The sequence below is a fragment of the Fonsecaea nubica genome (assembly GCF_001646965.1).
Source record: "Fonsecaea nubica strain CBS 269.64 chromosome Unknown Scaff36, whole genome shotgun sequence".
Taxonomy (NCBI): domain Eukaryota; kingdom Fungi; phylum Ascomycota; class Eurotiomycetes; order Chaetothyriales; family Herpotrichiellaceae; genus Fonsecaea; species Fonsecaea nubica.
This window is the reverse complement of record NW_019173709.1, coordinates 177481-191050: the sequence shown is the minus strand read 5'-3', so window position 1 is coordinate 191050 and position 13570 is coordinate 177481. Positions and strand designations below refer to the sequence as shown.

Here is a 13570-nt window from a genome sequence, read left to right as displayed (position 1 = left end):
TCGATGTGAAATGCCGGCACACGATCTCAAGGTCTGACTTCCAGCTGGTCGAGGCCAGTCACTTCGTCCGCAAACTCGAGATTGTCGAAGGCTTTGTCCGCATCGGCCTTGATGAGCTCTATCATCCCCTGCAAAATCATTAGCCACAACCCCGATAACTGTAGTCTCAATGCTTACTTCGGGCATGATCGGCTTGCCAGTATTGTCGGCGACATATCGGAAAGGCATCTCTGTGGACTCGTGTTCATCCACCTTTAGCTCCGGAAAGTCAACATAGGGGATCTTATCCAGAGGCGCTGTCGTACAATGTCAACACGAAATCCCTGTGCGAGTGTACTCTCTCCCTACTTTGGCCAAGGATAACCGTGCGAGTGACCCTGACGGCTGTATCTGTAGTCATCTGTACAGGACCTAAGCGACGGCCCGAAAAGCCCTTTTTTCGCAACTCGCTGGTGCGGTCTATGATGATTAGATATCTGTCCACAGAAGGGTAACAGGCGGCTAGTTACCTCGCGGGGGATCATCTCCTAAAATTAGTGATTAGTGACAAAGGGCCACCAGCGTCTCGGACAAGTCGACGCACCTAATATACCACCAAACAAAAAGACTTCGAAAACTGCAGCATCGGTAGGATCCAGTTCCTGCCTAGCCGCCGGATCAAGCAGGCAAATCTTGTCCTTTTTGTGGGACAAAGAGGTCTCAATGCTTTCGAACTCAGCCCCTGCACCCAACACTATCAGATCCTTCAGATCCTCTGACTTGAGTAAGGACTCGGGTAGGGAAGACAGGATGAAATGGCATCCAGCTTGTCGTGATTCTTTCGCGATGGCCTTGTATTCCAGGGCGGACCAGGGTCCGAGTTCTGGGTCGAGATGCTCAACAACAAAGGTGTATTGGCTTTTTGACATGGCTTAGGCTGCTTCAGTCATATAAGTTCCAGGGTTGGTCAGTGGGTATTATATCTTGAAACCTAGTTGTGGACATGAAAAATCCATGTGACGGGGGTTTTCAGTCACGTGCTGATATCGCGGTTCGGGGAGAAGTGGGGCTACTTCGGGGAAATCTTAGTACGCGAGCTCTTGGCACAATGGCTAACCCGCTAGTCCAGATTCAGCCCAAAACCGCCAAGCCAACCTGATTGGCGGTGGTATTTCATCATCCCTACGAACAGCCATATGCGCACCCTGCCAGTGCTCACTATCCTCCCTCTCACACTTCCATCCCCGTCAGCACAACTACTGCCAAATCAAGACCCAACCCACCGACCCGTATCGAGTTGGTCAAACTATTTCCGCCTTTCCCCAGACGAATCCACCCTTCTCTATCTACGTCCACGGCGACTTTCCCACCGAACCCCACCTTCACACCCTCAAAGAACCTGCTAGTTACCTTCTTCTCTTCTCACCAACCCAAACCCAACCGCAGTCTCCTCCATTGGCAAACCTGCGACACTTTATCTGCACCCCTTCCCCTACCTACTTGTTTGCTCATACGAGTCCACGGAAGCATCAGCCGTCAGCTCGACCATAATATTGCCTGGCATTCTTCGCTGAAACAACGACGAAGGTACTTGGAGCGTGATCTTGGACCCCTCCGGCAGCATACCTCTTAGTCAATCACAAAACCTCACGAGACTGCTACCACCGACGTTATCTCTCCCTGAGACCTTGTTTCGTCCTCCCTTCCTCGAATACCTGATCTCAAATTCAATCACCCATCAATTCTTTTCGACAAACACATCAACAGTCTGAGCGATCGGACCTTCCTGTTGGCACTTGCCTCGGCAGGGCTTGCTCCCTTTCCACCAGATACAAGTACCCATCCTCAATATCCTTCTCAGTCGGGAATAATATAAGGACCAACACCCGCCCGAGGACTTGCAATCATGAATCCACACCAGAAAAACAAGATTGACATTAGCGTAGGGCACACCGGACTCAATCCAGATCTTTTGAGACTGCCGAAACTGACTATGTGTCTCCACTAGAAACTGTCAGCAGATGAGCAACGTCTGTTCCGACTGTATGGCAAACTTCCAAACAAGAAGGACCTCCTGCAGAACAAGTTGAAGGTAACCCATTCTCTGTCCGATGTCCAAACGATAGAACAATGTTCTGATTGAGCACATCTGCAGGAACGCAAATACTTCGACTCTGGTGACTACGCGCTTTCCAAGGCGGGCAAGGCCTCAGACACAGGTGTCACCACAATTGGTACAGAGCACCCGAAGGCCGAGGAGATCCCACACATGTCTCCCCTCAATCATACTATTTCACGTTCCGATTCCATTGCCCCCGGAAATCCTGGCGCCCTTGCGACTTCCCCGGATAGTCTGGGCCATTCTGCACAACTTCCCCCTGTTGGCGGTGGAGGACCAGGTGGAATCCACCGGGGCAGTATTAATGGGATTCCCGGCGGTGGTTTGCCGGGTGCGACGAGCAGGAGCCCGGTGAAGGAGAGTAGTTTCCTTGCTCGAAGTGCAAGCATGGATGAACGTGACGGCAATCAACAACAGGGGAAGGACAACATTCTGGAGGGCAGTGTCAGTCCACCCGTGCAGAAGGCTGGAATTCCAATCCGGAGATGATGTGCATCGCCGCATCGTATCTCAGGAATGGAAATGTTATGATGCATGTGATCAAGCACAGATTGTATTCTGTGCTGACTCGAAGGTGAACACCGGCGCGATACAGCGAGAAAGATTTGTGGAAAGCGAGAGGTGGGAATGGCACCAACAACAATACGATACATGGGTGGACTAGAAGCCTTTGCGTCACTCACTCCGCTGATCGACCTTCCAACCAGCCAGGATCAGATTACACCTCCATCGTCCCTTTGATGCACCGAGTACGAAACTTTGGCTGCCACCGAAGCGAAGCGCAACGGCGAGATGAAGTCCTCAACAGTCTCTACAGAACCTGACTTGACCGGGATCTTTTTCCCTCTTTGTGTTTGTGTAACGCTTACTTGCCACTGCGGACCTCCTTGGGGACTAATCAACACTGTTCAAGTCCATGTACGCTATCGTCGTCGTCGTCTTTTTCATCAGCTACGGAACTTGGGGAGGCTGGAAAGAAAATGCGCTGAACCAAAAAGAAAAGGCAATTGCCCCCAAAAAAGTCAGACAATCAAGAGGGGTTACCCAAAAAAAGAAAAACCATCATCTACATAGGTAACACCCTCAATGTACGGATGGGGGGATGCGAGTCTCTAGCCACAACAACTTGTGTATTGATTGCTTTTTATGGAGCTGCAGTCAAAATGTCACGCAACTTGAACCTCTCTCACTCTGTGTCTCCTTCTCCGTCTATTCATCTCGATCCTCGATCCTCGACCGATGTGACTGACCGCTAGTTGGAGCGAGACAGGTTTCATTTCATGACCTTGGTCGATATGGTTCATATGGTAGATTATGCAGGGGAATGAATCGCTGTAACTATTCTCAATCCGTCAACCCGTCTTTCATCCAATCGCCCCATTCCCATTCCACCTCTGCCCCCGATTCCAATATCAGAGCATCAGAGCATCGTGGCATCTTGCTCGGCCTAGGATGGTGGCTATTCTCCCTTTTACTTAAGGCGGGACTTTCCCGTGTTTCCATTTCCTTGATACGGTATTTGTTCCCCCAGGTTCTGTTTCGTCCTTGAATGTTCCCGCCATCGTTGTGGTCTTACACCTCTTCCACTTGCATGAAAACCATGCCGCCTCAAGAATACCCGTGCTCATAGTGTAATCCGCAACCTCAACGGCTCCCCGATGGGAAATCCTCGCAATCTTGATTTCTCGTCCAGGGGTGTAGTTGTCGTCGTGCTGCAGGAAGAAATTTATCCGTTCCTAGCTTGTCCTTTCCCAAAGAGCCCGATAACGTGGCCAGCAAATTTGCTATTCGTAGCATGCCATCGATATATCAATGTGAGATTTGTAGGTGATCTGGTTCACCACTCGTCACAGCTGAAACCCTGCGTCCTGAATATCTTGTAGAAGCCGCACCTGACAAGATTCGCCTTGGGATATTACTGTCACAGCTGTGCCCATAGCCTCGTATCGGATCGTGCGTCATCGATCGAAGTCTGCCCTCTCTCGCGCTCAGTCAACCTTCCAGTGATCACCGTTCATGTCGTCTTCTTTGCCTAACCACAACTCGATAGCATAAAGGGACATAGTCCCTACCAAGTTGACCCACTTCCATAAATTGCCATTCATCACTGGTTGACCGTTGCCACTCCACCAAGCACCGATTGTTTCTGTAAGACCTGGTGCGTAGCCGCCCATACTTGTGGCAAAGTGCTGCATGAGAAGGCTGGTGTAGACTGCGATGAGAATGCTGGGTGAAAACCAAGAGAGGAAGGCAAGGAATTGGTTCGCCGCATTGGAGTCTTCTAGAGAAGGCTCTACACTTAGACCGCTGGCACCGCTTTCATTGATTGCTGGAATGATGCGTGTGGAAGAATAAAAGACGAAGAGTCGATACCCCAGAGAGATTAGCACCGATGGCGTAACCGCTTTGAAAGCTGCGGCAACAAAGTCCAGCGCATTGACCAGAGCCCCTGGAAGCGATGACAGTGCGGCCATGAGAGCCGTGTAAGAAGACATGATGATCGGTGGGAATGGTGGGAAGTCTGGTGCCGAACTTGCCATGCCAGCTTCTGGATGAGGGACATTGGGCTTGTAGTCTGTGAAGATCTGATATATGCACAGGACAATGTATGCGAAAAGCAGAGATGATTCAGTGGCTGTGCCGCGACCAGAAACCACTCCATAAGCGCAAAGGAAGATAGCCGACGCAATGGCAATGCCAATCAGGGTGGAATCGAGGTTTGAAATATCCGGAAATTGCAGAACTCGCCAGAGGAAGTAGACTGAACTCGACACAACTCCTGCCGAGGCAGCAAGCAGGGCAAGCAGCCAGGCATCGCTCCATTCACTTCTGTTGACCAGCCAGCGAGATAGTTGTCCGATGGCTTGTATGACCAGGAGACTGCAAAAGCCTTCGAGGAGTTGGAAAATGGGTGACGACCATCGCAACATGATATCCCAAGCACCGAGTGTGACATTCTCCAACAGACCTTCTCTTCCAACAATGGACAGCCAAAGTGATGGGCCAGGTTTAAGAAAATCCTTGCTTGTACGGAATGTTCTCTCTACCCAACCCGAGCTATTGTCTGCATCGACTGAGAACCTCCCGAGGGCCCATATGCACAAGATTGGCAGGACAAGCAACTGTACCCCTCGCAGGATGTTTACAACGGTCCTCCTGAAACCTGGCTCATCCGGCGTCGATATTCGCAGTAAGGATAGAGAGAAGTAGAAGGATGCGATAGAGAGGGAGAAAGCGAGACCAGCATCGCGCCCACCAACGTCGAAGGTGAGCGGAATCAGTACGATAATGAGCGTGAGGAAGAGGAGGGCGGCAAGGGCGCGGAAGAACATTCGGTCGGCCGGTGGGTATGAGAGGTGAGGAGGGGTTCGGCGGTTCACAGTGAGAAGTCGAGGCGCAGTCAACAGGATATCGCTTTCCGCGGCATGTGCTTTGCGTCTGTTGAGGGTAAATCGATCGGCCTGCTCTGGCGATTTGGAAGGCTTGCTCGTTCTGCTAGACAGGACTTGAAGGATTCGTGGTTGAGTCGAGGTCCAGGCTTTCACATGTCATTCCGATCGCAACAGAGACCAGATTTTGTTTTGTTCTTGGTGGTGGCCAGGGAGCGCGGGTTGGTTTGAGAGATTTGATATGAAGAGAAGAGAGGGAGAGGAAGAGCAGTCGAGGTGGAAAGAGGATGTCGCGTGCACCAACGCGGCTTTGATTTCAAGGAAGCAAGCCAGGCAAGGACGCACCACAAACAAGCAAGATTCGATGAGAAGAGTTGAGCGAGCCCACTTCGAGAACCAGGACAAGGGAGGACGCCTGGCAACAGGATCTGGTTGGTCTTTGAATCAGTGCGTTCTCTTCCCTGCTTTTTGCCTTGAAGAGACGAGGAAGCTCTGCAGTTTTGGGATTTTATTGCTAGGGCCTAGGGTTTCTTTCGAGCAGGTCCTCACCGCAAGATTCAGATTGGTGCCCGTCCTCGCAGTTGGTATATTCTATTAACTAATTGAACCCCACTGCGATCTGGATTCCGGGCTGCTGGCCTGGGCGGTAAAGCCCAACGCAGTTTAGGGTCAGGCTCGGCTGATCCCCGCCTCGGACTTGCATGTGATGGTCGAAGGGGCCTTTCTATAAGGGCTCTCCGTAACAAACCTACAAGAGCAGGAGTATATTCTCTGATGCAGTAACTGTGGTAGCAGAATAGTAGGGAACGGAAGAGGCCAGATTGTCGCGTTGCAGGGAAACAGGCGCCATCGCAGCCTGTTCGGATTAATGTCGCACGTGCATCGGTGGAACGATAATCCGTGTCAACAGTTCCCCAGATTTTTGACTGCGACAAACCCAAAAATGTTGCTCGAGTCTTTGAGAGCCTCGAGAAAATTGATCTTGACCCCTCCCACTACTCAATCCTGAATTTTGTATGCTTCGGAGGGCGGTCAAAATGGTTGCCGAAACAGCGACGAAGCGGATCAAGCCCGATCCCCTTATTATTGGCACTCACAATGGCCACTTTCATGCGGACGAAGCCCTGGCAGTCTACATGCTTCGTCTCCTTCCCGAGTATGCGTCTGCTGCTCTCGTCCGCACTCGCGATCCTGCGCTTCTAGAGACCTGCCACACAGTCGTCGATGTTGGCGGTGAATATGACGCTTCCAAGAATCGCTATGACCATCATCAACGATCCTTCAGCACGGCTTTTCCCGATCACAAGACAAAACTCTCCTCTGCCGGTCTAGTCTATATGCATTTTGGCAAAGCCATCATTGCTCAACACACCAAACTTCCTATCGACCACCCTGACGTGGACCTGCTTTACCGAAAACTGTACGATGACTTCATCGAGGCGGTCGATGCGAATGACAATGGTATCTCCAAGTATGATGGTTCACAACTCGAACAAGCTGGCATTGAGCAAAAGTTCAAGGACAGTGGGGTGACCCTGGCAAGCTTGGTCAATGACCTGAACCATGAAGATCCCTTGACCCTTGGTGCGCCCTCACGTTCCACCGAAGATCAACCCCAAGCCGAAGAGGACTACAGATTTACTCAGGCTTCGACGCTCATGGGTACCGCTTTCTTGCGCAAACTCCACGGCGCAGCTACTGCGTGGCTGCCTGCACGTGCAATTGTCAAAGAAGCCTTTCAATCTCGCAGCAAAGAACACCCTTCTGGTCAACTCATGGTCCTGCCACGCGCCGGTGTACCGTGGAAAGAACACCTGTACAATATCGAAGATGAAAACAAGGTTCCTGAAGACCAAAAGATTCTCTACGTGATATACCCTGAGAAAGAGGAGCCTGGCTCCAAGTGGAGGATCCAGGCTGTGAGTAAAGATTTCTCAAGCTTTGAAAACCGAAAGAGCCTACCAGAACCATGGCGTGGCGTGAGAGACGAAGAGCTCGATGCTCTGCTCGGCGACGACGTTGAAAATGGCGCAGTCTTTGTTCATGCAAGTGGCTTTATTGGAGGTCACAAGACAGAGGCTGGAGTCCGGGCGATGGCTGCCCTCGCTTTGGCCGCGTGATCAGCCATTTTGGTATTGCGCACAATCAAATTCCTGCAAGGGGTACGCTGTTCCATGACCAATCCATTATTTGACGTGCCAAAGCTGCGAAGATGGAATGGCCGTCTGGGCGGCCCCCGAACAACCAATTTAGTGTGGCTCGAGTGCTGCTCAATCTCACTTTGGTTGGCACCATCGCAGGAGGCAACATACATCTAGTGGCTCAGGTCATCAACCCCTGTAGTTGGATCTGCGCCAGTCAGAGCCTCTAGAGTCTCGCCATACTCACCAAGCCCTACTTCAGGGTTGGTAGGCGACTTCAACAAACCTTGGATGATCGCCAGATTTCCACAGATTCCAAGCCACGAAGGATGCAGATTTACTGCCACGAAAACCGCCCAGCTCCAGCAAGATGCTTGAGGATTAACGTGAAACAAAGGAGCAACAGGGACTGAGATCCAAGAGTACAGTTCGGATAGTATTGCATGTGCATCGCTAGCCTGGCCGCCAAATACTCGATATCAGAATGTTTTGGAGGTTGGCAGGACTTTTTGGTGAACAGCCGTTTTCGAGGCAGACTGCACGTAGGCAGAATATCAAGTCAACACAATACAGTGTGTCCTGTCATTTGGACGTATGAAACATGCGTCCGTCAATAATACTAGGACAAGATGTACCCTTGGACAAACTAGTAACAGCCAGACCTCCAATTTTTTCTAGTTCTCCGACTTGTATTTCTTCAGTGCCGAGGACGTAACTTGAGCTCCGCCGGCACGTGCCACATCTTGTCCGGTATATGTCCACAACCTTCATCTACTTTACAAGCAGACATGTATGTGTGGATTTTGGAGGATTCTGGATCGACCTGAGTCTGTCTCGCCACCTATTCTCCCAGGCCGAGTCAATCAGTAGCTACAGCATAAAATGCCAGGTCAAACTGAGGGTGATGCTCCCCCGGTTACAATCTCGTTCTCTCAACGTCCGAACGGCACGGTCGCAACAGTGACTGTCTCCAACCCGAGAAGGCTCAATAGCTTGAATACGACCGTCCTCGATGCTTTTCTATCTTCCGTTCCTCCGCTTGCGCAACGGTCCGACCTGCGCTGCGTAATTGTGACCGGGGGACCATGTTCTGTCGGTCAGCAAGCATTTATCGGTGGCGCCGACATCTCGGAGATGAAGGACTTTCTCAACGCTGCGGCCGGACGGACATTTATCAACAAGCTCCACCTGGCCTGTAAAGCGCTACGGGATTTACCTGTCCCGGTCATCGCTCGTGTCAACGGGCATGCCCTCGGGGGCGGCCTCGTAGTGCTGGCGTCCGCAGACTTGCGCATCGCCACGTCGGCCGCCCGCTTCGGGATGCCTGAAGTGCAACGAGGCGTGCCCAGCACCATCGAAGCGGCGATGCTGCCGCTCCAAATCGGCGCCGCGAGGGCCCGGAGGCTTCTATTCCTGGGTGATACCATCTCAGCCCCGGAAGCGGAATCTTGGGGTCTAATCAACAAGGTCGTCCAGGCCGACGAGTTGGACAAGGCCGTGGAGGACTGGGTGGACAGATTGTTGATGAATGGGCCACAGGCTCTGCGCATCCAGAAGAAGCTGTTTACAATGTGGGAAAAGGTTCCCCTGAAAGAAGCCATCGAGGCCGGGGTCTGGGAGTTTGGCGTACCCTTCGAGGCGGAGGGGTTTGAGGCAGAGGGACGCAGGATGATGAATGAGTTCCAGGCAGAGAACAGGAAGAGGAAAAGTAGACTTTGAGCGCATGAGTGCAAGGTGCCATTCTTCCACCAACACTATCAAAAATCCATCCTCGAAGGCAGCTTGAGAGCATGCCTCATGTGTGAGAATCTAGAAATGCACTGACCGTCAGGTTTTCCATGAGATCCTATGCGCAATTTGTCCTGGGAGCCAGCTGCTTGCGACCAGGCCAGGGCCAGGGGTATTGGTTATCAAGTGGGTCAAGAAACGCTTGGAACATGTTAAGGTGCGGGTCAAGAGAGATGAAGCAAGGTGGGCCTTGATCCATGCCCTGCTTGCTGTGTTAGCTGTCAACAACCATCTCAACGCTACCAGCAGAACTTCTGATTACACAAACACAATACCATAGTGCCCTTTGGCTCAGCCTCGTTGCGCAAGGCTGAACAAGTGAACGAGCGACAGGGGCGAGTCTCCGATGGCACCAGTGGGCTGTGACTTGGCAGGGGTCAAGTGACGTCACAATCCGTCATGGAAATGCATCAGTCCAGAAGACGCAGAGGTGATTGTGATCTTTCTTGTGATCTTCTTCCTTTCTTGCTGCAAGTAATTGCAAGAGCTTCGTCTAACCAGTCAAGATATTGGAAATTGCTTCACTACCTCTTCCAGCCATTGCTCTGCGCGTTTTCCCACTTCTCGACTCAGACCTCTACTCAAAGCCTTCGTGGACCTCGTGATGGCGTCGACTGAACAATTACACATCTCCAACCTCTTCTCGCTGGAAGGCCATGTCTGTCTTATCACAGGTGGAGGTAAGCAAATCATGATCCAAACTTGGATGTTTCCAAACAGAGAAATAACCGCCCTTGACCAGGAACTGGCATCGGACTCATGGCTGCCCAGGCATTGTCAGCAAACGGTAGGTTGCCACATTCGACGATTATACACCATGCCTGACATCTTTTGGCATAGGAGCCAAAGTGTATATCACCGGACGAAGAAAGGAAGTACTCGACAATGCTGCCCGCTCGCACAATCCAGAGTCATCCAACACATCCCTGAACGGACAGATAATACCTATTGGACCTTGCGATGTGACGTCCAAGGATTCTCTAGAGAAGTTGACTGCTGAGCTGGAATCCAAAGAGAAATACCTGTCCCTGGTCATTGCTGCTGCAGGTGTTTCTGGCCCCAAGGGATACCCCGACACGAGTGATGCCAAGCAGATGAAAGACAACCTGTGGCAAGAACAGATTGAGGAGTGGAAAGCAACCTATAACACCAACGTTATCAGTGTGTTCTTCTCAGTGGTGTCGTTTTTGCCTCTGCTCCAACGTGCACCGCGCCATCTCGATGCAAGCGTCATCGTCATCTCTAGCATGTCCGGTCTGATGCGTCATTCCCAAGCACATTTTTCATACAACGCGGCGAAGGCAGCCACGGCGCACCTATCTAGGATGATGTCAAAGGAATTCGCGAAGACCGGTGTCCGAGTGAACAGCATCGCCCCGGGTTACTTCCCGTCGGAAATGACAATGAAAGAGTCCGACGAGCGAAACAAGGCCCACATGCCGGCCGAAAAGGTCAAGGACAAAGGCCATGAGGTACCTGCGGGACGGGCGGGCAGCGACGAGGAGATGGCCATGGGGGTCATCTTTCTGACGAAATGCGGATATGTGAATGGAGAGGTGTTGAAGCTGGATGGAGGTGTTATGAATGAAGTCGGAGGTGGTTGAGGGAACAGTTGCGAAAGAGAATATTAGCGTGGTGGCTGTTTAGATACGCTATGGGCTGCTTGCTGTTGCCGATTGTCGCATACAGCAACTTGCTTTCCGGTTAGAGGCGCCATTTTGTCTACTATGGAATAACCCGCCGAGTAGAAAGTCAATTTGGTGCTCAGTGCCAGGATGGGCGGGTTGTTCTATATCGAGCTAGTCGGTCAACGAAGCAGGGACTAAACTTCTCCCTCTTACGGGCAACCTGTGTATCAACAACATGGTTAGGTTGGAGTTGAGAGTAGCTTCCCGTTCTCTCAGCAGCATCAGCAGCAGCAGCAGCATCAGCAGCATCAGCAGCATCAGCAGCATCAGCAGCATCAGCAGCATCAGCAGCATCAGCAGCATCAGCAGCATCCTCATTGCCCGACCTTCAGTGAAGATCCCGGCATTTGTGCGGGATGGCAAGTGCCGTTGACTGCTCATTGGCGCTCGTATACCACCTACTGTACCTGTACCTGTACGTCGAATGCTCCCCCACACCTTCCATGGACCAGCCGAGGACGTGTGGAGATGGGATGTTGCCGACCTTTGAAGGCAATACTTCAACTCCACAGAGTGATGTAGGGGGCACGCACAGGTCGCCTGGTCTATTACCGGCCATGCTGCGAGATGATCCACTTACCCCAATATAACAGCGCAGGACTGTTGACAAAGCTGATCCTGAAGTCGTGATTCTTTTGCCCCGTGTAGACATGGCTATCTCTTGGATCGGCCCATCAGTGGCCGGGGTGGTAGTGCTCTGCTCTGCTGTCGTGTTCGTCCTATGTCAGAGATACAGGCCAGGGTTAAGATCTATCCCGGGACCCTTTGCGGCGTCTTTCACCGATTTGTGGCGCTTCGTGGCCGTGTACAATGGCAGGTTCGAACTGACTTCGCAGGCCCTGCACGACAACTATGGCGACTTGGTTCGCATAGGGCCGAAATGCGTCAGTGTGGCCGATCCCAGGGAGATCAGACAGATCTACGGTATATCGAGGCTCTTTCAGAAGGTGAGGCTGTCCGTCCCATAGAATCGAGACATGAGGTTTTCTGGGGGTCAAAGGGATGACAGAAAGAGCCGCGAGCAGTCCGACTATTACAGAGTGGCGCAGCCGCTTGTCAACGGCAAACCGGTCACCTCGCTCTTCATGATCCTCGACGAGGACCAGCACAAGATCGCAAAGCGACCGATCGCGCACGCGTACGCCATGACGAGCTTGCTGGATTACGAGCCGTTTGTGGACAGCACGTTGCGGACGCTGGTCGAGCAGCTCGCACGGCTGTACGCGGACAAGGGCATGGTGTGCGATTTCGGCGAATGGCTCCAGTGGTACGCGTTCGATGTCATTGGCGAAATGACTTTCAGCAACCGGTTCGGCTTCCTCGAGCAGGGCCGTGACGTGGGCGGCATCATCAAGGCATTGAACAAGGCTGGAACGTATGTGGCATTGGTTGGGCAGATGCCCTGGCTGGACTATCTGCTGGCCAAGAATCGAGTCTGGGGAGGAGTTTTCGCAAAGGACAAGACGGGAATCTCCAAGTTTGTCTTGCAGTTTTTGAAGCCGCGGATCGAGGAGGCGGACAGGACACGACTTCTTTCAGACGGCGAGAAGACGCCGCTTGAGTTCAAGGACCGCACCGACTTCACGGCCAAGTTCATCTCGGCCTTTGACAAGTATCATGGCTCGATCCCCCAGTCGCAGCTGCTGGGCTGGTCACTGAGCAACATCAACGCAGGATCAGACACGACTGCCATCGCCTTGCGCGCCATCTTTCGTGAGTATTCTCCCCGTCGCATCAAGCATATGATGTTGTGGAAGCTGACACCAGTTCCCCTGACAGATTTTCTGCTCCTCAACCCCTCCGCCATGGCCAGGCTGATGGCAGAACTGGACTCGGCCAACTTGTCACCTCTTCCGCAGTGGCGCGAGACAAGCCACCTCCCTTATCTGGGCGCGGTCATCAAAGAGGCCCTACGTCTTCACACGCCCGTCGGTTTCGTTCTGGAACGCATCGTTCCCAAAGGAGGAGTCACTCTCTGCGGCCACTTCTTCCCTGAAGGCACCATCGTCGGCTGCAATCCCGCCGTCATCCACAGGGACAAGCGCGTCTACGGCCGACGGTACTCTGTCGATTCATACCGACCGGAGCGGTGGCTCGAGGCCGACGAGGAGGAAAGGGGCGAGATGGAGAGGTGTTTTATGGCCTTTGGGAGCGGCAAGAGGACGTGTATCGGGAAAAACATCAGTCTGCTCGAAGTGTACAAGTTGGTGCCGCTCCTTTTGAAGCGCTTCAAGGTTGGTTCAACTCTAGTATTCGTCCCTTCTCCAATCTTGTCCTTCCAGATCACTTGTGTTGGAGAGAAGTGCTGACCAAGAGAATGCTATTTTTTATTTCAGTTCCGGCTCACGGATCCCGACAAGAAGCTGACGATCTGGAATACTTTCTTTGTGCATCAGAAGGGTTTGGATGTCTATATCGAGACTGCTTAGCTATGGCCCATACAGAAGAGAAAAGAGCTACATCCGC

General features: G+C 52.2%; 7 protein-coding genes across 7 annotated transcripts; 5 read left to right on the top strand and 2 right to left on the bottom strand.

The window, feature by feature from the left end:
- Positions 1-26: 26 nt before the first annotated feature.
- Positions 27-908, bottom strand: AYO20_05976 (hypothetical protein; the record flags this gene model as incomplete). The annotated part of the gene is made up of 5 exons (XM_022644267.1): positions 27-128; positions 178-296; positions 349-459; positions 510-527; positions 584-908. 5 exons carry the CDS (start codon positions 906-908, stop codon positions 27-29), a joined length of 675 nt encoding a protein of 224 aa, XP_022499793.1.
- Positions 909-1885: 977 nt separating this feature from the next.
- AYO20_05975 (hypothetical protein) lies at positions 1886-2587 on the top strand (the record flags this gene model as incomplete). The annotated part of the gene is made up of 3 exons (XM_022644266.1): positions 1886-1921; positions 1988-2071; positions 2135-2587. The coding sequence occupies 3 exons, from the start codon at positions 1886-1888 to the stop codon at positions 2585-2587; spliced, it is 573 nt and encodes a 190-aa protein (XP_022499792.1).
- A 1499-nt stretch (positions 2588-4086) lies between these two features.
- On the bottom strand, positions 4087-5028 carry AYO20_05974 (hypothetical protein; the record flags this gene model as incomplete). Its single annotated transcript, XM_022644265.1, has 1 exon — positions 4087-5028. One exon carries the CDS (start codon positions 5026-5028, stop codon positions 4087-4089), a length of 942 nt encoding a protein of 313 aa, XP_022499791.1.
- A 1496-nt stretch (positions 5029-6524) lies between these two features.
- AYO20_05973 (hypothetical protein) lies at positions 6525-7607 on the top strand (the record flags this gene model as incomplete). The annotated part of the gene is made up of 1 exon (XM_022644264.1): positions 6525-7607. The coding sequence occupies one exon, from the start codon at positions 6525-6527 to the stop codon at positions 7605-7607; it is 1083 nt and encodes a 360-aa protein (XP_022499790.1).
- A 903-nt stretch (positions 7608-8510) lies between these two features.
- On the top strand, positions 8511-9347 carry AYO20_05972 (hypothetical protein; the record flags this gene model as incomplete). The annotated part of the gene is made up of 1 exon (XM_022644263.1): positions 8511-9347. One exon carries the CDS (start codon positions 8511-8513, stop codon positions 9345-9347), a length of 837 nt encoding a protein of 278 aa, XP_022499789.1.
- Positions 9348-10020: 673 nt separating this feature from the next.
- Positions 10021-11020, top strand: AYO20_05971 (hypothetical protein; the record flags this gene model as incomplete). The annotated part of the gene is made up of 3 exons (XM_022644262.1): positions 10021-10096; positions 10159-10203; positions 10257-11020. The coding sequence occupies 3 exons, from the start codon at positions 10021-10023 to the stop codon at positions 11018-11020; spliced, it is 885 nt and encodes a 294-aa protein (XP_022499788.1).
- A 259-nt stretch (positions 11021-11279) lies between these two features.
- Positions 11280-13533, top strand: AYO20_05970 (hypothetical protein; the record flags this gene model as incomplete). Its single annotated transcript, XM_022644261.1, has 4 exons — positions 11280-11453; positions 11698-12051; positions 12154-13338; positions 13441-13533. The coding sequence occupies 4 exons, from the start codon at positions 11280-11282 to the stop codon at positions 13531-13533; spliced, it is 1806 nt and encodes a 601-aa protein (XP_022499787.1).
- Positions 13534-13570: the final 37 nt, after the last annotated feature.